Below are 25,265 nucleotides of genomic sequence, written 5' to 3'. Positions count from 1 at the left end.
ACACTGTCAGATGGTTTTGAAGCTTTTTCTGTATTCAACATGTTTTAATTAACTGAGAAGAGAAAGGAGATCAGTGTAGAATGGAAGAGAAAGGAGACCACTAACTTGTTCTTATTTTCTTGTGAGCCTACAGCATGTCTTGAGCAATATACACAGCTGAGTAAATATTACATTTAAGACCATATTTGTAAAAAATTTTTTCCTTTCATTTATAAATCTTTAGAAAACCTCTAGTTCTGTAAAGTTAAACATAGTTTTATTTTGTACTATAGTTCAAAGTGTAGTTTTCCTACAAATGGAATGGCATGTTGACCACTTCATTCCATGAAAACGATTTAAGGTTTCTACTGTACTTTAGGAGGTGTAAAGAGACTGGTTTGCCATTCACTTGTATTAGTGGTAAGTTAAGAATGACTAAATGAAGCCAATAAAAAGTTGACAAAAATAAAAAGCTGTAGAGAAGGTAATTAATCCCTAAGATACCACTTTCACAGAGATTTCTCTATGATAGTTTGGTCATATAGTCCAAGATGTGGATGTCCACAATATTGTAGTATAGAAAGCAATAATTTAAGAGAAAGTGTACCGGAGTGTATGTTCCTGAAATGTTCCTGTTAACGCAGACAGAAAATCACTAGGGGCATTTAGCAAAGATATCACTGGTAAAGAGTCAGCTGGAACCTCAGTTGACATATAGTCGTGTAAGTGCAGTCAAGTCAAGGGATCTTGATCAGATTTTGCCAATTAAGGATCTTGCTTGGAATATTTTTCCAATAGGATTATAACATCTATTTTCTCTGCAGTCTGTGTAATAACAGTTCACCTAGCCATATCTAACCTAGCTTTAAATTAGCTAATGTAGATATTGCTAGGTTTATTGCCACAGCACCATGGAACTCATACCTAAACTGCAAAACCCATTTATGTTTACGCTAAAAACCTTGCAAGTACAATCATGTGGATGCAGTAAAAGCAATGCAAATTATTGTAAACAGGACTGCTATATTAACTGCTTATATTTATGCAATTTTATGTTACTTTTGGCATTATGCTAATAAATGGGGATTAAATAGGAGTGTTCTACTAAAATCTTTCATTGTCTTAACCACATTCTCCATCCTGTCTTGAAATGTTCATTGATGTAAAAAATTCAAACACTGCTGATAACCTGTAACTCTTTTGATGTGCTTGAGCAGAGCATCTGAATGCAGTATAGATGGGTTACATATGCCTGATTCTGATTTGAAATCAAGAATAAACTGGAATTATGTTAGTGTAAAATAGACTGGTTGGCTGGCGTGCTCCTTGTCTCAAAAAGGACTTAATTCTATACCAAACATATACCTATATACCTATACCTGACTAAGTCTGAAAACCTGCCTTCTAACCCTCACTTAAATGAGTGGCTGGATCTGTTGAACTAGTTCCTCTGGGGTTCTTGAATATAGATTTCAGGACCAGAATCTTTATCTGACAGTGTCCAGGTATAAAAGATGATTAAAGGTTTGTTGAATAATGACTGATCTTGAAGCCTGTCTTGAAAGGGACATTTATCAAATGCTTCTCTTTCCTTGCACTTAATGTCAATATTTGCATCCAATAAAGTGGACCTTGAGAGGGTGGGAAGTGTTGCTGGAGGTGAGGGCAGATGCAGGGATGGTGCACCTGTACAGCTGTGTAGGTGTAGCCTTTACCACATCATGGAGTGGCAGGATTTGTCTGTCTTATGCCTCTTGTGCTAAATTCAAGACTGTGGGGACTTTGAAGACTGGAAGATTCTGATCTGGCATTATTTTAGGCCTCTCATGTTCACATTTTACTTTACTCATGGTCACAGTTAGAATGCATAGAAAGCAGTGGCATACCAAATTCAAAGTGTGGGGTTTTTTCTTTCCCAAATAATTTTATATCACTCACAAGATTCTGACTACCCAAAACCAGGTTTAGTTTGTATTGTTTGTTCTTGTCAGCTTTCTCTGAGCACCAGAGGAATTATCTAGACAGCTCATGAGAAAGACTAATAATCATATTTATTTGTTATAAGATTTTAAATTTCAAGGAAGGGGTCCTGATGCAGCAAGACCTTTAACCTGAGTCTAATCAAAAATTCAGAGTGACTGTTGGAATGTTTAAATTCTTTGCTGAATTGAGGCTGAAACTTTGCCCATTGTACACAGTTCTTGCTGACTGCAGTGAGAGCCTCATGCTTGTGTCCAAGGGCGGGCTGGCTGGCAATGCATAAATTCCAGCCCACAGAAGAAATCTGGAGTGAATGTGATGACTGTGTCAACGTACAATGTCGTAATTATGTTGCAAGCTCCCTTTATCACGTGTTGGCATCTCTTGAAATGAAAAGATAATACTTTTTCTGTATGAACATGAGAGAATTTACTGCACATGTTTACTGTACCATGGATTAAATTATAATGTCAATGCTAATGTTATAGTTAATAAGTAAGTTAGACATATGCAAAACTGTCTAACATCTCCAAATTCTAAGAAATTAAGGAAAGACAGAAAATGAACAGAAGTAACATAACCATAAGGTATCTGCTGTTTTCTTTTGTATATTTATTCTGCAATAATAAACTGAGATTGTATAACGTAAATCATAAGCATACTTGCAGATGTTAATGCTTGATATTTTATCATTTGGAGTTCTGCTTACTCTGCTATAGAGAAACGTTTATGTTAAAATACAGCATCTTTAGCAAGTAATTTGAGGTTAGTCATGTTACAGTATCTGCAGAATGGTGGAAGGAAGAAGACTGGAAGAGGTCTTTATTAGATAGCTCATCAGAGACACAGCTAATAATATTTTGCCATGACATCAGAGGGTGTTCTGAGAGGAACGAACAAATGTTCCTCTCTCTCTAAAGGATGCTATTTGGCTAATATGCTGATAAGCCTGTCAGGTGCATTAGCAGTAAGTGATGTTTCTGGTGACTGCAATCAAGGAAAATAAGCTGCGTGTCCCTGCTTGCCTGCCATCTCTTCTGCACTGTGGCATTCTTTCTACTCAGTTCTTCGTGCCTCTCCTTTTCACTCCCTCTGTCCATCTTCCTCCCACCTCCTGGCCTTCTTGCTCATGTTTTCCCTGGGCATTCCCTCCTCCTCCTCTCAACCCTCTGTCCCACTGCTCTTTGAGATTTGAACTGTGTCCATACAAACATGCATATTCTTTCTTTTATGTCCGTCAGCTACATAGTATCATCAGGTGTATCAAGTCCCTGCAGATCTCCTGTTGCCTTTCTTTTCTGGCTGTTTTTGTTTTAAAAGCTATGTTATTTTCTGTTGCTGTTCCTGTAGTAAACTGGTATTAAGATTGGCAGTGTCCTTTTCAAAGAAATTGTTTTTTCTTATTTTTAAAAATTTATTTTGTTTTATTTTATTCCTCACCTGGGAAGTTTTCTCAATTCTCTTGATGAAGAATGCTTGATCCCTGCTTCTGGGAAGTGACCCAAGTCTACTGATCTGCACTGTCTCAGAAGAATGCCTCTTTTGTGTTGGTTTATAGATCAAAATACTGTTGAAATTTTACACAGTGATTGATTTGAATATGAAGAATATTCAGAATGAATATTTTAATATGAGGTTTTAAAATTATTATGGAAAGTTGACAGGGAACCTGCAGGAGGAAGGCACATAGTGTGCAATGGAGATTTAACCTGAAGAGTAGATGACTTTTGTACCAGCTGAAGTTTTCACATCTTTTCATTCTCTGCATTTAGTCTTGTGTATAAGAGCTTTTTCTAATGTATGGATTGCTGTGGCCAGATCTTTATGGAAGGAAAAGTTGATAAACCAGGTAGTAGTATTATTTAAGTTCAGCAAGAAGTCAGATAGGACCCCATGGATTTTACAATGAAGTTAGCTACTATTAGGCACTCCTGCTTCCTCCTATAATTTTGCTCATTCCCCTCTCTTCATTATCGTATACTTTACCTTAGAGAATAGGGTAAGTTGAACTCTGAACAAAAATCTTGTTTTGCATGCCATTACTTAAAATTTTCTTTTTCTCCCACCAAATGTATTTGATACCTCTTATGTTTTTCCAACAAATATTTCCCTTCATAGCTCTATGCAGAAAGAAAGACAGGAAGATAATTTTTTATGGACTTGATTGCTTTAAGCAAAATTATAAGGGCTTTTTAATTTGTCCAGGTGTGAGTACATTTCACTTTAACATTGTCAGTCTCTTTTTCTGTAGCCATAAAGCCTAGAGATTTCCTTTTTAAAATTAGAGATATGTTGGCCTTATAATCATACAACTGCAGCATCTGGAGACTTCAAAGCTTTTAATCGGACTTGCTGGCAATATTGCAGTTAATGTTCACAAACTAATTCATAAACCAGCTAACCTTATACATGATGTACGAGCAGAATGACTGCCAGTGCTTGGCACCAAATCTATAGTCTTCTGGTTTATTTTGCTAAATGACTTTGGCCAATAAAAAAGAATTGGTATGCTTTCTGAACAAATTCATGTTCTACCTATTAGATGGCAGACATGTGAAATACGCAGATTTTCTCAGACTGCCCAAAGTGTGTTCTGCCACAGCTTTTGATTCGGTTTCAGTATCGCATATTATTGAGTGCTTATCATCCTAACAGTGACGTTTCCCTGGAATCTCACCTCCAGAAGCTCGGTGGCTAGCATCCTCGGTTGCACAGATGAACCTTGCTGACATTAAAAGGGATCGAGCTTTGATAGTTCAGAGAACCTAATTAATCATGTAGAATGAATGAAAGCTTTTTAACATAGTATTTAGAAATATCACACCAATAAAAATCAGCTGTACTGAGAGCTGGTTGGCAGTTTTTCATTGGAATGATTTTCTGGTGGATAAATTTGCACAGAAAAGAATTTATTTTTGTAAAAACCTATTAAATTGAAATTTAGAATTTTTTAACTGGCCTGAAGGGTTTAATTTTGACAAGATAATAAAGAATCCCACAGTATTGAACTGTTTTAATATCTTCTGTATTGTATCATGGGTCAGGTTCTCTTATATATTTCCTGTACATGGTGATCCTGAGGGACTGGAGTGCATTGCAGGAATTTATTCAGTGGGATATATAATATGCTTTAGCAGCTGGTCCACAGGAAGAAATTGAGAACTAGGATTGCAGTGAATAGGAAATAGGGAAATGTGTTTTAATACTGGAATGGATGAGACCTGCAAAGGATTTTTCCAAGGATTCCACTTTGTCAAAATATTTTCCTTGAATTGAAAATGTCTAAACAAAATGTTTTGACACTGCCCAACTTAGATTTCTCTCTGTGGAAAAGCTTAGCTCTATACCCCATTTCAGGAGAAAATCAAACTGCCTGGTTTCTCCTATGATAGCAGTTCCAGTTTTTTCTCAATTCTAATTGTCATGCCTCCTTCCAATATATACATAAACTAGTGTAATGTTTCAGATGAGAGGAATTCTTGGGCTACTTCTGGAAAGGCAAGCATTCCTCTAGAGGAAGGATGCCACTTAAATAGTGGAATGGGTTCTGAAAGGGTTCTACAGCATCTGTGTTTTGGGAAGGAGGCAGAAGAAGAAGGTGTCAAAGTGGATCTTGTTAAGCATTCCTGCTGGGTTTCTTTCCTATTCAAGTGATCCCGTGCAGCATAGGTAAATCGTTATGCCGGGAGTGTTCTAATTCAGAAGCATTTTACTAGTGAACTGCTATAACAAAGGAAGGCTATATTAAAATGTGCATTTGGGATTTTGGTTATTATAAATTACATTCTTTGAAATCTCATTTAGAACCAGGAACTAAAATTATGTTGGAAGGCTCACAGGATTAATTCTTCCTGAACAATAGACTGTCACTGATCACTCTGTAAAGTAATTATGCCAAATTTAATTATAATACAAGCACATTGTATGATAGTCATAGTGTGCCCAAAAGAGAGTTTGAAAAGGTGCCTCACAAGCATATGGACTAGCTCTGGGAGCACAGTGGCAAATTACACATGTTGTAATTGAGTACAACTTAATATCAGGCTTTCTTAATTAAAGGTTTGGGGTTGTGTGGGGTGGATTCTGGCTGGCACACTTTGCTTTTCAATATCATCAGCATAATGGAACAAACGAGCTCTTCCCTCCCCCTTTTACAGATCCTGCCAAAAGCCCTTATGACTTCCAGTAGCATTAATGTATTTAAATCAATTCCAGTATCACTGTAGTGGTAAAACCAGGAGTAATCAAATTGTTACAGGGATGGAAAAATAGCTGTCCCTCCTTCCGATAGTTCAGCTGCAGGAACTGCACTATCGTATGTTGCTGATCTTTCAATATGATCCACTCATACATACCTAAGGCTGCTACTTCACCGTTTCAGCCTTCTCTCCTCAGTTTTCCATCCACCTTCATGTTGGATTTGGACTAGTTATGGGAATACCATTGACCCTTTAACTATAAAATCAAGCACTGATCCTGTTTACAGTTCCACCCCTGTGGTAGGCTGGATCCTAAGGCACTTGCTAAACTGAGGGAGCCACCAGGATCCCAGCCTTAACAGAGCCAGTCCAAATTTAGAGTGGCATTAAGATGCTTGGCCACAACCTTTTCTTGGGAAAAACAAAAGTTGTGAGAGTCATACATAAACAAATGGAATGACTGCAGTTCCACAGCTGGAATGACACAATGCAGTAAGCCTGAGCTGAAGTTTCATGCTTATGTTACGTTAGGGCAAGTATCTTGGGAGAAAGCTAACGAGATCTAGAGTGTGGGTGTCAGGAGTAATGAAGCAGGTATGGTGGCAGTGAGAGGCAGATGCCCTTGGTTTGTATTGCAACATAAGGTGTTTACTATAAAGCGACAAAAATGGTTAGGACCACAGGTCAGAACTAGCAAAATGAGGGCAGATCTGCTGAGTTTCCTGGATTTGTACTCACAGCGGGCTTCAATTTCGCTTTACATCTCAATGGAAGAAGTTGAAAATAGAAAATCTGTGAAAAGCAGGAAAGTCAGTCTAATCTAATATGCCTTCTTTTTTTCCTTCTTTTGCTTTATTTATTTCATATGCAACCGTTTTGTTACATAGCAAATCTGGTCAAAACGTGAGCCTGGTGTTAGTCTTTCTACAACTAGCACAGAGGCTGCTAACACCCTGAGTTGCAGGTACTTCCATATAGCATAACTCCTTGCTATGCAGGGGCAGTGCCAGCACATACTCTGTACTTTGCTTCCCCCATTCCTCCCTGTCCCAAAATGCCTCCAGTGAAAATTATTGTTCAATAGAACTAGTGAAACTATTTAAACAAAAAAGTAGAGAAAGGTGTTTTCTCTGTTTTCCTCCAGTGTAGAACACTTTGTTTTCCAGGTCGTCTTTACAGTGGTATTATATTTTCAGGGAAAGTGTAGAAAAAAAGGTGTTAAAAAAAAATCAAAAACTCTATGTGCATTTTTGTTATTTTGCTTAACAATGCGATATAAATATTCACCTGGAACATGTTAATAACCAGCCTTCTGCAGTAATTTACACCCTGATAGAAATGTTTATCAGACCCTAAACCATTGCTGCCATAGATGGGAAGATGTCAGTTTGTTTTACTGAAGAATATTGAATGTGAAATCTTGCATGAGCTGTAACGTCAGCAGCTTTCACAGCATCCACTAGGTGACATTTAACGTGTCTGTGAAGAAATCTGTGTTGATATGGTGGGCTGCTATGAGGATAGGAATGACGTGCTGGTGACCGCCGTTGTTTGATGTGATCGCTGGTCTTTTAGTCTTGTGAGATTCCTTAACCAAAAGTTTGTGACATATTCATATGCAGTCCATTATACAAATAAGCCTTAGTACTCTTTGAATTTCTATGTATACATGCAGCCTCTGCAATGTTGCCAGTCTAATGCAGACTGAAGTCCTGATGAAAGTCATTGACATCAGATTTATTCATACGAACAACAGACTCCTGCTTGTTGAGAGGTCCGGTATTCTTTCCCCTAACTGATATGGTACCACTTCAAGACCAGGACACTTGGTATAAGTAGATAGAAGTATCCCAAAAGTAGAACAAGTAACTAGGTTAAAAAACTATGAAAAGTAGTTAAGAATATTGAGGAAATCTTTTTCATTTCTGTAAGTTTATTTAAGTTGTAACTCTCCATGTTGACTGTGACATTTAGTACTGAAAGGCAATTTAAATGTAGCCACATTCTTATGAGGGATAACTGCACAGAGTTTTTATGCATACGTATATACATATATATCAGTCTAAGTATATCACACATATATATATATATTTAATGCCAGCTGCATCTTGCCTAAAGGAGAGTTGAAGAAATGCCACTTTTAAGACAGCCCTAGGTGAACTCAGGGAGGGATATATTTTAAAGGACAACATTTTAGCTAATTCAGTTACGATCTTAGATGATTAAGTCTATGTTACTCGGCAGGGTGAAGGCAAAGTCCTTCACTGGAGGAGCTGTCTCTAATCAGGATCTACCTTTTGAAGGACCGCCTGAAGAGTTGCATCTTGTCACTCTTGGGATGCACGGACTGTGACCTCGGTACCCAATCCATCCAGCTAGCCAGGCTTTTCAATATATTTTGGATTATAAACAGTCAAATCATTTCCCCTTCCTGGACTCTAAAAGTGAGTGAGTGCTTGTGCTGGTACCAGACTGACAGCCCTCAGTGTAGGAGCCCTCCTTCTGCCTCCGAGCAATGAACAGACGTAGCTTTCACGGTCTGAGCTGGCAGTGCTGGAAAGACCTCAGCTATCGGGATTTCTTCTCCATCCTTGACTGTGTCCATTTTGTATGCCCATCTCAGCACAGGTTGTTGACTAACTGTGACCTTGGGAGTGCTAATTAGCAGCATTTTAGTAGCATCACCTGGGCTGATACGATGATGATATTTGTCACCTATTCACACATCCCCCCCTGTAGTTGCTACAGATCGAATCCTGTCACAGAGCTAGTTATTAGTCTGTTTAATGCAGGCCCTTCTAGTTCAGTAATGGGCTACTAAAGTAGCTCAGTATCACGAGCTACTAAGTTGATGGACAGCCAGCAGATTGTAGGGCTTTTCAACCATTAGTACTTGTCCTAAGCCTGCTCCAAAGCAGCTGGGAATATTGTACCATGGAGATGTGGACAACATCCCATAATTATTAACACGCTGTTAATTTTGTTTCTTTTAATTAATTTGATTTGTGAGCAAAGTTTGTAACTTTCAGACATTCTGGGACCTGCAAGGCAATTCCGTAAATTACAAAAAAAATCCACGTTGGCTGGAACATTTCTAGAGGCCTGATGTGCTTTATGCAGGCAGAAAAACCATCTACAGAAATGCTGGAAGTTCAGCAATTGCTGCAAATTCCCCTTAGCTTTATGAAGAGTTGCAGACCGCCAAATACCAACCAACACTTTATTTTACTCTGAGCCTAGTGAGAGGAGGGAGCTTATTGTTAGCTCATAGTTTTCTACTTTGTGTATGCCACCTTTTGGTTATGCAAGGGAAGGGTTTTAGGAAGAGTTCTCAACTAATACAATGGAGGGTGTTATCATTTTTTCTACTGAATGAAAGTTTCCTTTTCCAGGAAACATTAAATAATTCTACATCTTACTGTGCATATAGTAAGTAAGCATTTATTTTCCATTTTCTAAGTATATCTTATCTAAATATATTCAAATTCTATTGGCAAGCAACATTTGCTTTCCACTTTCCTTGTTCAGCTGTGTCTGCTTTTTAATGCTGAAATGCAGTGTTGAAGAAAAAGTAGAATTTCAAGGCAACTCTTCTAAGATGATTTTAAAATAAAAGTTTAATGTTGTATCAGAAAGTTGGCTTTCCAAAGCCAGTTTTCCAATTTTCCATGGGCTGATTTTTGGCCAGTCTCTATTATTTGGATAGGGTTGGGTTTTTGTGTGAGTTTTATTTTTTTCCCCCTCTGAAAAATATATGGAAGAACTAGAAGAGATACAGAGGAGGAAAAATGGTGATTGGAGATAGCAGATTGCTTCTATATGAACAGACTATAGAGACCATAATTCTCTAGCTCAGGAAGCAAACAAAAGAGGGAGTGTGGATAGGTGTTTATGAAACAAAGAGATGAAAAGACGAAATGGGGACAATTATTCTTTTTTTCTCATAACGGAAGCCTAGAGGATACTTAATAAAATGAACAGGTAGCCAGCTTACAACTAATAAAAGAAAGTACATTTTCAGAGACCGTATGCTTATATTTTGGAATTCATTGCCACAGAATGTGTGGAAGAGAGAAGTTTAAATGGACTCAGAAGACCTTAGGAAAATGAATGCCTGATGGGTCCACTGAGGAAATAGTCTTTATATTGCATTAAGGAGATATTTCTCACACTTAGAATTTCATGAGCGGGAATACTGATTTTTTCTTTAAGTGTATAAATGGCTGGATAACAATCACCATAGCAACGAAAAGAATATCAGGTTAAAGCAGTAAGGAAGGGATTTAATGAATGTAACGTGTGTGGTTTTTTTCCTCCTCGGATATGTTTGTGGTAATTCTTCACCATATTTCTGCACCCATATTCCTCTGAGAGCGCTGCCCATTTTAGCCCTAATGCTGCCTACAAATACTCTGCTGTTTATTGTTGAAAGAATGCTTGTCCCGCAGTGACCAAGAGCCATTTACACTGTAGGAATAAATCTTGTCATGTTTTAAGCTAGGTTGGTCTGCAAATGAGGTCTGACTGGTGGGCCATTCCCAGAGAGCTGCTGCCTTTCCCACAGAGTAAGCTCTTCTCGCAAGGTCACAGGTTTGGTGGCAGAGCAGGGCAGAGCCCAGATGGGCAGTAGAAGCTGGGGCTGTCACTACTTATCTGTGACTTTGTCTCCTCCCACTGAGAAGTCTGGACCACCCATCGATCATGTCTTGCTTTCTAATCTGATCAGGTTTGACCTGTCAAAAAGCTTTTCTCAACACTTTGGGAACCTCATAAATCAAAGCATCAGGTGTAATATTAAATGAGCTTTGGAGTAATTACCTAAACTTACTAAAGTATTGAATCCTTCCAAACATGATGTAGGGCTTTCTTATACAGCTTCTTGGAGATCAGTGTTTATTTTTAAAGCTATAGTAAGGAATCTGAAAGGCGAGTCTTTAAGTGTTACAGATAGTACAAGCTATCTTTCCTACCTGCTTTTATTCCTCACCTTTGACTACTTTGCTGAAATTACCGCATCCTTTCTAGTGATGGAGTTTTGCTGGTACCTGTTAGTTTGTGGAGCTGGGGAAAAGCACTTATTACTGTAATCTTTCTTATTTACCCTATGTGCACTGTCTGTCACTGCGTAAAATTGCTCAGAAATTCTGGACTTGCGGGTTTGGTTTTTTTAAAGCGAAGAAGTGTCCCAATGTTGATTCAAAGGGGGTAAAAACAAATGAGGGCAAAAACTTCGTAAACAAAAGGTTTGTAAACAGTAACATGGAAAAGTATTTTCCATGCTTACCACAGTTTCTTTATGAAAAATAATCAAAGGTTAGATAAGTGTATTGTTACATTCCTTGTGAATACTTAGCAAATGGTATATAGTTTACATAAATGATAATATCTATGGATATAATGTTTGCATATTCTCTGCTAATTGGCTTTGTGAGCAAGCTGATATTAGTTGCTTTACAAAACCTGCTCTGTGTACGTAACAAAGCCAAAAGGATAAATATATTTTTGAAAGCTGTCTCAATATAGCTTGTTGTTAATTAAAACCATTAAATGTATATCATTACACAGAAGAAAATTCAGATTTTCCTTAATAATATCTACAGTTCTTCTGTTTCTTGGAGAGGTAATTTTCCATTACCAAACACCAAGTTATGGTTTTTTTACTCAGTTGTTTTCTTTGTTGTTGAGGAGCAAAGGCCTACAAATCGTAAAGCCATTCTGTGCCACGCTCTACGAGGAGCAAGGAAAAAGATGAAGTCACGTTGTAAAGATCAAAGTAAGGGAAATTTCAGTAAAAGTAAGTTCAGTAAAAACTGAAATTTTAAATTTATTACAGGAATTTTCAGTGTTCCATAGATATGGGTCTAGATTCCAGTGCCGATAACCAGAGCTGGTCAAAATTAACTTAAACTCTCTGGCAGAGAAACTTTAGCATTTATGGTTGTTACTTATGTCACCAGAGAATATTAGCTTCTCTTGACAGCAGTTCTGATGAAATATTAATTGTTTTTTAAAATGTTCATTTTAAAGTACCAGCATTTCATCTAAGAATTTGAACTCTTTGTGTTAGGGTTTCAAATTTATTTTAGAAGTTACATTTATAAATCCACACCTTTTGAATTAAAATGTGAATAGGATATTTTTTGCTCTAAAACACTGTTCTTATTGTTATATCAAGGCTGTCACAAAAATATCATGAGGTAATTATGTAATAGTAATGGTAGGAAAATGAAATAAAATAACATATATATAGAAATTTAATGAAACATGCAAGACGACACTGAATCTCAAAGCTTTGTAATTGAAAATTTTAGTAACAATTTTATTTTTTTAAATAGTTTTCTCCAAAAAAATTTGTGGAGCTTTCCAAGAGTATCTGGAGTTTGAGAGAAGAGCATTATTCAATAGAGGATTGAGAGCTAGCTCGACAGGTGATACCAGAGCGGGCTGAACTTCGCTTTCTTTCTGAGATGACTTAGTGCCATCAGCCAGAATCAGAAAGTGAATTTGTGATGGCCAACCTTCAGAAGGTCTGCAGCCGATGAAATGATACCATGGTCCCTTTCTCACATGACCACAGAATGGTCATACAGGTCTCTTGAACATGTAGTGAGAAGTCAAAAGCATTCAGCTCAGATAATATCCAAGGAACCCAATAATGAATTGCAAAACCCAGCAGATATTTTGGCATAGCCAGCCAATTGTAGCATGCCAGTTAATTGCGTAAGTGCAGATCTCTCATGTAGAACGGCTGGAAAAGATGTCGTTTTCCAGCTGCACAATCCTCTCTTGCTCTCCCTTCCCAGTAAAATTCTCAGAACATCACTGCAGGGACGTATTTGGTTATTACACTGCAAAAAGCAGACAAGAACCGATATAAAACCAACATGAATTTGTATTTGCTGTTAGATCCAACTTTTCAATGATATTTTTGTTTACAAAACAGTCTGCTGAGTTCACTATTGCATAGATAACAAGGGTAGTTCCGCTCTCAAAAGCTAGTAATTTCCCACCAAAAAGCATCTGGAAGCTTTGAAAAGAATCTCTTCTCTGTGTGAAATGGATTTGTTTCCATTTTACCCACACGTAATGAGTAATGGCAGGGGGAATGGGTTCAATTTTGTCCACAAGTGGCTCCTCTTGAACTACCTGACTTTCAGTATTTAACAGCAGCGTTCAGAGTATCCTTGTAGGCCAGCACCCGCCACCTCTCACTGGGCAGCAATTTAGTTTGTTTTTAAAACTGCACAAGAAAGATGAGGGGCTTGTTTGTCTTCCAAATAGGTAACCCAGCGGCAAGGGGCTCATGTAGGGTTTTTCAGCCAGTCACTTGTGACATCTGCTGTGGACTTTCTAATTGGCTTGGTCTAACTTTTATGATTACTTACCAGTTTTAATTTTATGCTTAGAGGCCTGCTTGTTCATATAAACTGGTAATTTATAACGCCCCTGGGAAGTACCTGATTCAGCAGTATCTTAGGTACTCGCAATTATTTTGTTCAACCCTTAGAAGAATTGTGATGCTGCACGTACATCTTTTGCTATAGCAACACTGCCATCTGATTCAACACCACCATTGCTGCATTATAACATGTTGTTTATATCTTAAAGACTTCAAAAGTGGCAAAACTGCAGATGGACAGGGGTGGAGGTTACATACCTGCTTTACAAGAGAAAAGCCTGAGAGATCCTAGAAGAGAATAGCTCCAATTTATTTTCAACACCGTTTTTGCCGCATTTTGATTTTGAGAAATGCAGAAATTTGGGGACAGAGTAATACTTGCCTGCACTTTATAGAGAAGCCATCAGAGGATAATATTCTTGTTCATATTGTTTTCATCACTCTTATGATTGCTTCATTTAATACTATCTTTTCCAGTGCCTGTGTTGCTGCAGTGTCCCCCACGAATAACATCAGCATGTTGCAGCCACTGCTCCTTCAAAGACTAGTATTAATTGAAACAATTTATTCTACCAGAGCTGAAGATGGCCTATTTATACTTTTATATAATGAATATTAACAGGTTACATTTATCTTATTATGTCCTGTCAGCTCTTTTTTCCGCTTCATGCGGATTTGCTGCCCCGTACACACTTTGCTTAGGCTTGGCACAGTAGAACACAGGTGTTTCTCTGTGTTACCTAAGAGATGAGAGATGCTCACCACCTATAACAATATGGAAAGAGAAGCAACCCTGAATTGGTATCATTGCTCCTTGCTGGCAAAATAATGTCTCATTCTGGCAGTTAATGGAGCAATATCTTATTTCAGCAAAAAGGAATATTCCTAATTTATGTCCTTCAACATAATATTAAATGTGATGTATATGCGATATCAAATATAAAGTATATGGTGCTGATCCATTCCCAAGGGATATAAGAAGTCTTACAACATGTCAATAAAAGCTGTAGGGTTACAGAAAACTGCTACTTCAATTCTACGTGAAACTCCTGAGAGTACTGCAGAAAGCTACTGTATCAACAAACGCATGTACAAGAATATCTTAGCTTCCTTAATATTAGTAGTATAAGGCATAATGTGTCTAACCTTCATTTATGTCATAGAGTTCTACTATATGTAAAATAGTTGGCTTTTAATAATATGGCCATTACACTTAATGTAACTGAGCTTTGGCTGGTGAAAACCATGAAGGAAACCACTTCCTCTCACATCAAAATATTTGATATTCTCTGCAATGAAGAACCGTAAAAATAGTAGAGCAAGATACTGCCGAGTTATGCTGGGTAAGGTCAAAACTGTTGATTTCAGTGAACAGCAGAATTTGTAGAGCAAGAACTGAATAAATACTTTTACACAGGCCTCTAGAGAATGAAGAACATTAATGCTGAATACCCCTACCAAAGCCTCTGTTTGTAGTCCTCTGTCCTCCCAAACTACTCCCACAGTTCTGGGTTAGGTGTTGTAGTTTTTCCCCTCTAGGTTTTCCCTATCTGTGATGTAGAAATTATTGTAAATGACATGGAGAGAGAGACTCTACATCCTAGACTCTAATTACTCTCTGGATGATAGTGGTTTAATACTGCAATTGATCTTACATGGCAAAAACATGCTTCTGATACTAATTTGCATTTTGTTTTAATGTAGTTTTTAGCACTTTTCATTGGGTTTGAGCCTTTTGAATTATTTTGAAATTTTTTTCCAATTCGTATAAATTTTCTGCTTGTTATTATGCAGCTTCTTGCTGAAGTACATTTTGTTCACACAGTTGGAGATCTGTGTTTTCTTAAATCTTAAGTAAGAATTTCACAGGACTCTCCATGTGATAGTGACTCAGTTAATGCTACTGTTCTCTCTTAATTGTGAGCCAGTTCCTTTATATGGTTTGAAGGGCATTAAGCTACTTCAAGAGCAGCCTTCATGTGGCATCTTAATCCTAGACATTTGCCATTTATCTCGCTGTGCTTCTCAGAAGAGCAGTGGTGTATATCTGTTTCTTTAGATATGTCAGTTCAGGTCAATTGCTCTTTCCTACTCAAATCCCTCCTTCAGTGTTCTTGAACTTTCTTATTTTCTATTCTAGGTCTATGCTCTATTAACTTTATATAAGTGTAACTCTGAGGATTCTATGGTATTACATATGTTTGCTAAGGTAAAGAACAATTGTTAGTGACTGTAGGCTCAGACCTTAAATTGCTCCTGTGCACTTTCCACATAGTTTCTCCCTGGCTGAGTTCTAGGAATGGCTTCATTTCAGCAGTGGGGAATGGATTTTTCTATTGGAGATGAAAATACTTGAGGTTTTCAAGTATTCAGGAATTATGCTGTTCATCATAAAGACTAAACCAAGACATTTGACCTTTGTGAATAATAATATGGTCTCTTACTAGCCTTAAAGATGGTGATTAATCCACTCACCTGAGATATGGCAAACTGATGAGATCCCAGGCTAAACCTTGCACTCTGGGACTTGAATCAAGTTGGTCCACGTTTGAGAAAAGTATCCTAATCACCTTTGGCTGGGAGCCAGCATTATGTGAAACACCAATTCAGTTCTGGTATTTCTGGTGAATTCAGGAACCACTGGACTGTCAGGCTGTTCTTTGACTTCCTTCATATATGCACTTGCTGATATGCTGGACGTGCCAAATCTTTCACACAAATTTTTTTTTTGTTTAGAAATATCCAGACAAGCTTTGCCCTTTTATCTGCTTCTCATTTCACAGTCTGCATTGAGAATGAATAAATGTTTCCAGGAAATGGTTTGTATTTCATGTGAAAGGGTCCCTGTAGATTATTAGAAGTCAGCAGCAGTAGTTCTGTTGTCTTATATCTAATTTTTCTATTATCATCATTACCATTATTGTCATCATTATCTTAGATATTCACACTTACATCTTTTACTCTTCTTGTACAAACTGACTCCTCCACCCCAGTAGTAATTGTCCTGTTCTCCCTTGGTTTTCTTCCAGCATGCCTAAATCTTGTTCAGACAGATGCTAAACACAGTATTAAGACTATATATTCTTCTCAGCTGTGTTGTGACTGCTCTCTGTGCAGCCTATGCCATGACACCTGTGAAGTCCAAAATCATACTGGTACTTTTGCAGCCGTACTGTATTACAAGCTTATCACCCATTTGCAGCTCACTTTCACCCTGCACAATTTTTTAACATTGATTTCTGTGTTTGTTTTTTCAACTGAAGTATCTCTATTTCTCATTTTTCCTTTTCACAAGTGTTTGCTTCTAGTTACGCAAGATGTCAGGGTTCTTACCACTCCCATTTATTTTTCCCCCTGTTCTAGTCTGACATATTTGCAGCACTTCCCAGTTTTGAGATATCTTTGCATCTTAGACATTTTAATTTTAGTAATTTGCTATTTCCTGTTCCAAATCATTAAAAAAGCAGTTAAGTAAACAAGATCTTAATATTGACTTGCTCTAAGCTACCTCAAAACTTCTCTCCTCGTCTTGATACATCATGTTTCGTTGTTGTTTAGAAGCTAATCTGTAAATCATGTGATATTGTCCTTATTCATGAAATGAGTTCAAATCGTCCTAAGTGAGGTTTCACAAGACCCTGTATGAAACAAAACTAAAATTCAGATATAAGTGTATCATCATCTTCATTTCAGTTACCTATTGATTCTGCAGTACTATTGAAAAACCAGTCAAGTTTGTCCAGAATGGCTTGTTCGTTATAAGGTCTTGTTGCCTAATGCTCATCTTCCTGTGATTCTCTAGAGATGTTTTATCATTTATATAGCACCATAAATTTGCATAACACTAAAATTAGAATAAGCTGCATTCTTCTCCCTGAAGATCTCGCATCCTTAAAGGCCCATTAAAGCAGCAACAGTCACATAAAAGTGCTTCACTGGCCTGCACAGAAAACCAGGGTCCTGTTGGACAAACAACAGTGGCATGGTAGCCACAGAGGAGTCAGCCTTTCCCTACTTCTCCATTTTTTCTTACTTTATATTGGCTAGTCGTTGTCTTTAAAGGGCTTAATGTCTCAGGAGATGGATGATGCTGTTTGCTGAAGTATCGAGAATGGGAGGGAGCAGCTTCCCATCATCTCCCTGCCCTTCTCTGAACTTTTACCATGCAGATGCAATCCTTGTGTGGCCCTGTAATGGCACACTGAGCATTTTGAGCATTGAACAGGGTGTGACAAAATTTTGACCCAAAAGACTGAGCGTTTCTCTGCCACTTAAGACTTGGTTCACAAGCCTCTGCTTCACAGTTTTAACATGTTTTGGAGTTCTCGGTGGCTCTATAGGTATGGGTCCATAGGTACTCCAAACCCACTGCGGATATTTGGAAGCAAGCTACATCTTTAATACAAACAAATGCAGAATATCAGAATATAATAAACATCTGGGTATAGATGACATGCAGGTATTTCACTGCAAACCAGGTGGAATTATGCTGGACCACAGAATATAGCTTAAATCAGTTCAGCTGGTGATCTTGTCCAGTATCTTATCCCTAACAATGGCTATAAGCTTACGCTATAGAGTAGAAATGTTAGAATACTCCTAATAATTACGTAGCTGTTATAGGAATAAACTGTATCAGTATTTGGATTTGCTTGCAAGTGTGAGAATTGATACCTTTATATTTTCCTAATCCAGTTTTATGTAACTATGGATTATACAAATGCACAGTCCAAAATGTTTTTTTAAATTTTTCTTAATTATGATCCCATATTTCACATGAGAAGATTTTGGTACCTTCAAGGCAACTCCAGTCATAAAAAGGGAAATGATGTTTCAGGGAATCCTGTCAGTTCCTTAAGAATGACACATAATCCGATGTGTGAATCCTGCTAATACTTTGCTGTGAATGATATTGAATGACAGCAAAGTCCCTAGATTACTGATATACTGCATTTAAAAAAGAATCCTGGGCTTAAATGTAGATATTTGTTTTACTTACTATTTAAATGGAGTTCCTTTTATTCCTTAGAACCGCAACACAGGAGTGTCCAATTTGCTCCATTTATTTAATGGGCCACTGCCTTATTTTGTATTTGTATCCTGTAAACATTCATTTTCTTGTTTACATTTTGTTTGTTTGGGGTTTTTTTGATTATTGTGTTTGCTTAAAATCTGCTTTTGTAATGTTAAATGTTCCAGTAAGTGTTTAGCCATATTGCAAGACTGGCAAAGGAAGTCAGAGGTCCCGAGATACAAAATATGCATACGTGGTACCAGGACATCATATTTGACATACACTATATTGACTTCAAGTTTAAGAAACAAGTTGTCATCGAAGTGAAATTCATTTCAGTTCAACTTTAATCTAAAAGCATTATCAGACTGTGAGTGACATAGATTCATTTACTTAACTCCATGCACAGAACAGTTTTCATATTCAGAGAAAATGTGCTCTGGGTTGATACAGGTGTCCCTGTCTCACGGTATGAGAACTGCCTGCCTCACACTCTCTCTTCCATTTCTTGTCTGTTAGAAGTTCTTCAGGTTTCAAGGCAGGGGTTCCCAAATTTAATTTGTTTGGATAGTGTAACCTTAGCTCCAAAAGAGTTACCAGACAAAGGTTTTCAGGTTTTGGTAAGATAGAAGATGCATGCTCTGGATTGATTATAGCCCTTTCAGACATTACTATGTATCTGCTGAAAATGCTCTTTTTTTATTTCTTATGAGAATCCCATTTTCCCTGAAAAGTAGATCATGTTTAGGACGGCATCGTACTTAAAATGGTATTAGACAGCAGTGACATGCATTATGTGGACAGGAACTACTGCATCATAAATGATAATAATGTAGATGATCTTATTCACTGTTGTGATATAAACATTAAATATTCAGTTTTTATGGTAATGTCAGTTTTCAGCTGTATTTATTAGTAGTTTGGGATTATTTTCATCTCCATTTATTTGGGCCTGAGACAGACATTTGCTGTAGTCTAGTGGTGTGAGCGTTCACAGCAGAGTTAGGAAAACTCAATTCAAGTTCCTGATTCAAGGAATAAGTAATTATTGTGTAGTAGAGCAGCATGAACATACAGACCTTGCTGACAAACAGATGTGTAACAAATAACTGAGTTTATCATCAGTTTCATCTCATAAAGGAAGTGGCACGCAGGCTCTCAATCTAATCGATCAAGTTCCCAGGAGGTAGTAAATCTTGCAAATCAGTGTCTAATGCATGCAGCCTTGATTTATTTGAGCAGAAGGATTGTCTGCCTCATTGTGCTGATGAGGGTCTTCACACTTCTATGGAGCTGTTTCTGATATTCTCCGGTGTGAGTTTACCACGGCATCTCAATATGATTTCCCCTGGGGAACTAATCACTCAAGTAAGTGTTGAGCAGCCAGCAGCTGCATCAATAACAAAGTCATGAAACTCCTTTGTAGAATTTGGCTTCTAATTTATCGGTGGGAACTCAGGAACCCCAAAGCTACATTGACATCAAGTTTTCTTTGGAGGTCCTGACAGATATCAGTACCTTCCAGGACAAAATCCTGAACAGGAGGTTCATGAGGCATACTTTGGATGACATCCTTTATCATTTGACATTCCCAGGTTGCCTAGCCATGTAATTGTTTCGCTTGTGTGTTGAGTATGTGTGTTTGGAGCTATACATTGCTTGTGGAGGTTGAAAACAATGTTAAAATTGTGACTTTCTCTCTCCGAGCTTTTCCTTGCAGTTCTGGTTGAAAATGTGGTAAATATTGATAAAGGTCGGAAGCATGTCTTGAGTCAGAATTTTCTAACAAATTATCTTTTTGTCTGAATTTCACAGTTGTTTCCTCTGGTTTGTCTTTATTGGATGATTGAGCTTCTGAGGTATGGTTAGAACTATAGGATTCCCCGCAGTATGGCTATTTCAGAAAGAGAAGTTAGGAAGAAAGTTTAAGTTGAAAAACTTTAATAAAGCAGCTGTTTTCAAAACGTGAACTCCCATAACCCAGTAACTTGAGAATCAAAAAAACCCCACCCAGACTGCCATGAAATATATGTTCCAGAGATCATTGATTTTTGAAATACATCCTACAAGTGCTGATTCTGCAAGCAGTTGTGTGTTATAACCAGATCTAAAAGCCCTTTATCTCCTGTCAGCTGATGGCTGTGCTGTAACCTTTGGCTTCAGACTTCTGGCAAGAACATGGTACATGTTTCTACAAAGAATGAAACTCTAACGGCCTTATCAAATAACAGCAGTACTCATTGTGTTTAACAGTGCTGGAAATTAGTTTCTTGGGCACTGATCTTGACAGGTCAGCTGTCACAAATTGGTAGACGCATCTGTAAATACATTGGTCCTACAAACAAAATTCTGTCTGCAAGAAGTAGAAGTTAAAATTGGCACACTTCTGAACAAATGAAATGTTCTGAAGCAGAAGGATATACAGGAAAAAATCCCTTCTGGAAAAGGTTTTTCTCATGTTCCATTTACCAACTTTATCTGCACAGTTTGTGCCTCTGTAGAGAACACTATGGAGTTCCGTGCTGAAGTGAAATATGCTTCTCCTCCTTGCAGCTACCCCTACTGCGTAAAAGATGAATCTTTGTCTATCTCCTTTTGAATAAAAGGAATAAATTTATGTTTTTGCGCTGGCATGTTTCCAGCTCCTTTTAGGAATTTTTAGTGTTAATGCAGAATGCAGAATGTAGGGTATTTGAAAAGTCTAAGGCCTTGATATGAAATCAGATAGAGTTTCTGAAGGGAAAAGGAGTGGGAGAAGGAATTGAATGTCAGTCCACCAGTGGTGAAGTAATAAATGAATGTGTTACATTTCCCATTTTTTAATAAATATTTAATCATCATCTGTAGATTGCGCAAGCCATTTTGGCAAAAACCTTCCATGTATCTTTATCATATACTTACTGCATAGGACTGCTGAAGAAGGCTTAGACAGTAAACTTTCTTTACAGATTTGAGACGCAATATATACCATATGCAGCTACACTGGTCTTTGACATCTGTTGAACCATATTGATCTATGTCAGGTGACAAATTGGTCAAATTTTTTTGGCAATAGCAACAGCTAAGAAACATCTGGACATATTTCAGAGCAAGCATCTACTCAAATTTAAAAAATACCATAGCTATAGGTATCTACCGGTATTGCTGCAGTCACTTGTATGTGCAAAAGCTCATCTGTCACTCCAAACTGGCGTCACAGGGGGAGAGAGTTTTCAATCTGAGATATTTAGCTTTCGGGAGTGTCATTAGAAAGCTGAACGTTATTCAGTCATTCTCCTCCTCCATCCTCCAGGTCAGCTGGATAAAAGGAAGTGTAGCTTAATTCTTTCCTCTCCTGTGTCCCAGCTTTGAAGATTTAGTGACTATAGAATAATTTTCATCAGTTGTGATAGTTATGATGGCTGAATATTCACTGAATATCCTGTTCTTTTCTAGTTCCCTGTTTATTAGTTTAGTGCAACAAAACAAAAATAAAACTATACAGATCTCTCCCATCATGTTTTATTTGCTGGCTTGATTTTTGAGGCTTTAGGATAAAACTGAAGTCATAGAAATAAATCATGTAGGACATCTAGCCATAGGCATTTGCAGTGAAATAAGTTCTTTCCAAGAAGGTTTTGACTTGTTACATGAAAATTAGCTTCTGGCAGGAAGAAGCCACATTTCACAGATCTTGGACTATGTTTAATTTCTACAGGGCATGCCTTCAGCGAAGAACACTGCTTCCACATATGTGAGCATAGTATTAGTGTTTAAGAGTAGAGCTGAAAAAAAAAGGAGGAAACAGTTTCTACTTGATACTATTTATGACTCTTCTGAACAAAATGACACCATGGATTTTGTTTGAAGGCAAAAGGAGTGTCTGACTGCTGCTGCTGCTGAAGAGCACATTTAGTTTGAATAATCCAAAGGTCACTTAAGACTGACTTTTCTATTGGACCTATTCTATTGAATTTTACTGCATTTCTCTTCAGAAAATGCAGTAAAATTGTTTTTTTAAAGTGATACATTTAATTGAAAAATAAAATATTTAGATGTAATGTTCCAAGGAGATATCCTGAAAACACGCATCCAGGTACATCTAGTAGGTGCATGAAATGCTGGTAGATATAAGATATTTGATCACCAGGAGCCTGGGAACTTGAGAGTCTGTTATTGTTTTACTGATGAGGTAGAAGTAGGGCAAGAAGAGAGAAAATAGGACTTAAGATAGGATCTGAAGAAAGTCTGAGAGAGAAGAGGTGGCAGTTTGACACCACAGAATCTGTGTCAAGAATTTATGACCGTCAGTGAACAAGAACGTTACGCAGCAGGAAAAAAGATCGGTCTTTGATAAGCAGTAGAGAATGATTTGAAAAGTAGGAGGGGATCTGAGCAGAGAGGGAAATGTGGGATGGTGAGACCACAGATAATCCTGAGGACTGTCAGGCAATATAAAATTACTGGAGAGAAATGTCATATCAGAGTGACCTAAGTGAAATAATACAACAAATACTACAGAAAAGTTAATACTACAGACCAGTTATGTTACAGGCATTGATTTAAATGCATTCAGACAAGGTACTTGTTTATGACTGTCCTCTGAATCTCACTAACTCTGATTCTGCGTTAAAAACCACACACTTCTCTGCTCCTCTCTATGTTAGTTCTGGATTCAGTCAAGCTACTGTTAAATGTTTATGTAAATACTGAAAGATTTCTGCCTAACAGTCCTTGAGACTCACTGTACTTTCTGTTCTAGTTGGCAACGTGGGACTCTGAGAAAGGACTGAACGGTAGTCTACAAGAACGACGTCTGGGCAATGACTTACAAGGACTGACACTCAAAGTGGTGACTGTCTTGGTATGATCCTATTTGAGTTCAGGAAACAAAAGCTCAAAATAGAAATCTGACTGAGTATTTTGGGCACTTCCCTCTGTATTTTTCCCTATCATTTTCAGTTCTGTATTTTTGGATGATCAGTTACATAAGCAAAGAAGATAGATGATGGCCTTTTATTACTTTATGTGAAGCTGTGCACTGTCAGAGATACAGAGCATTTGTTTGCTTATGCTGTTTTTCTGCATTGTAATTCCTACTGGGCATGGAACCAGCTCAGGGCCTGAGTGCACAGGGGTGCGTTCCAGATACCGTACTCTAACTCAGATATACAGTTTCCAGCATTTCATGGATTTTAAGATCAGATGGGCCAATTTTGATAATCTAATCTTGGCTCTTGTATACTGCAGGCTATGAAATTTAATCAAGTGTTTCCTCTGTCAAGCTCATAAATTCCCATTGAGATAAACTATATCTTTTAGAAAGTCGTAGCCTTTCCAAAAAAACATTATGCTTTTGGGACTACTATCTGTTAGCATCCAGAGTGGCGGCAGAGCTCCTGTCAGCTGAGTGCTAAATTAGGGGCAAATTACGGCTTGAATGCATTCCTGCCTAAAATAGCAGAGTTTGCAGCTTGCAGAATGTGGTGTCTTTTTGTGATTTTTAGTTCTCTTTTTCTGAATCATGGTACAAATAGGAAGTACTGCATAAGATCATCAAGGCACTCCCCCCAACCCCCAGTTTTCTTTCCTCTGTCTGGTGACAGGTGAGGTTATGCTGTAGCTTATGTGGGAGGTGAGCAGATCCCTTCCACAAGAATGTCAGTACCAAGTTGCAAAGGCAGCTAACTGCGACGGCTGTGCCACCGGCAGCCCCAGCACTCCCTGCAGGAGAGCCCATGCCTGACAGAAAACACACCACAAAATGCTGCGTTCCCTTGGTCTCGAAACATACTTTAATATAAAATACTCCAGGAACCAGTAACCATGAAGGTTATTCTTTGAATTTTCAAAATTTTAAATATCCACAAAACACAGCGTTTTTAGCTCTTGTTTCAGTATGTCTCCTGGATAAAACATTAATCATTGTCTGTAAAAGAGGGCTTTCTAAATCTGATACGCTCTGAGATAGATGGACAGCAGTAACGTTCCTATCTAAGACTCACGTGCTTAACTTAATATCTAAGGTAGGTATCTGCCCTCTTTATAGTCAGTGAGAAGAGGCAGGTGCTTCAGAGAGCAACTCATCCTGGGGACACCAGGAAGCTGCTAGAGGGGGTTGAATTGTCCTCTGGAGTTTCTGCCTTTCTCATGAACTGTGGCATACCCAAGGCCACGGACAGGACTCAGGTGCTAAAGCACTGGTGTCTGGTTGGGATGCCTCATAGTATCCCGCCTGGCCTACAGTTTTTGCCTCAGAAGGTTATGAGTGTCTCAAAATCTGTGCCGAGTTGTCCAGAATTAACTCAGGAAACATCCTTTTGCCAAGAGAAGCAAACTAAAAAACTTGTTTCAAGTATCAGTTAAGATATTGTTTTGTTCTCAGGAAGAACCTTTTGTGATGGTAGCAGAGAACATACTTGGGCAACCAAAACGATATAAAGGATTTTCCATTGATGTCCTGGATGCGCTTGCCAAGAATCTGGGCTTCAAGTATGAGATATATCAAGCTCCTGATGGCAAATATGGACAGCAGCTTCAAAACAGCTCCTGGAACGGCATGATTGGAGAACTCATTAACAAGGTACACAGAGAAGCAGCTGAATTAAAAAAAAAAAAAAAGAAAAAGAAAAAAATACCCGAACTCTTCGGAGTAGGGTGTCAAAGCTTTGTAAGGGGGTTATTTAAATTATCCACTTCCTCCATTCCAAATTAC

The 25,265-nt window shown here is 37.9% G+C and overlaps 1 protein-coding gene across 1 annotated transcript in view; it reads left to right on the top strand.

Moving 5' to 3' along the window:
* GRID1 (glutamate ionotropic receptor delta type subunit 1) overlaps positions 1 to 25,265 on the top strand; it is a 543,246-nt gene that overhangs the window by 464,482 nt on the left and 53,499 nt on the right. The window contains exons 9-10 of the mRNA XM_059821260.1: positions 23,313 to 23,414; positions 24,936 to 25,133. Of these exons, the coding sequence (XP_059677243.1) occupies positions 23,313 to 23,414; positions 24,936 to 25,133 (300 nt within the window). The remainder of the gene's footprint in view (positions 1 to 23,312; positions 23,415 to 24,935; positions 25,134 to 25,265) is intronic.

This window comes from Gavia stellata, chromosome 9 (assembly GCF_030936135.1).
Source record: "Gavia stellata isolate bGavSte3 chromosome 9, bGavSte3.hap2, whole genome shotgun sequence".
Classification (NCBI taxonomy): Eukaryota; Metazoa; Chordata; class Aves; order Gaviiformes; family Gaviidae; genus Gavia; species Gavia stellata.
Note: the sequence above shows the minus strand (reverse complement) of the source record. Positions and strands in the feature narration are given on the sequence as shown.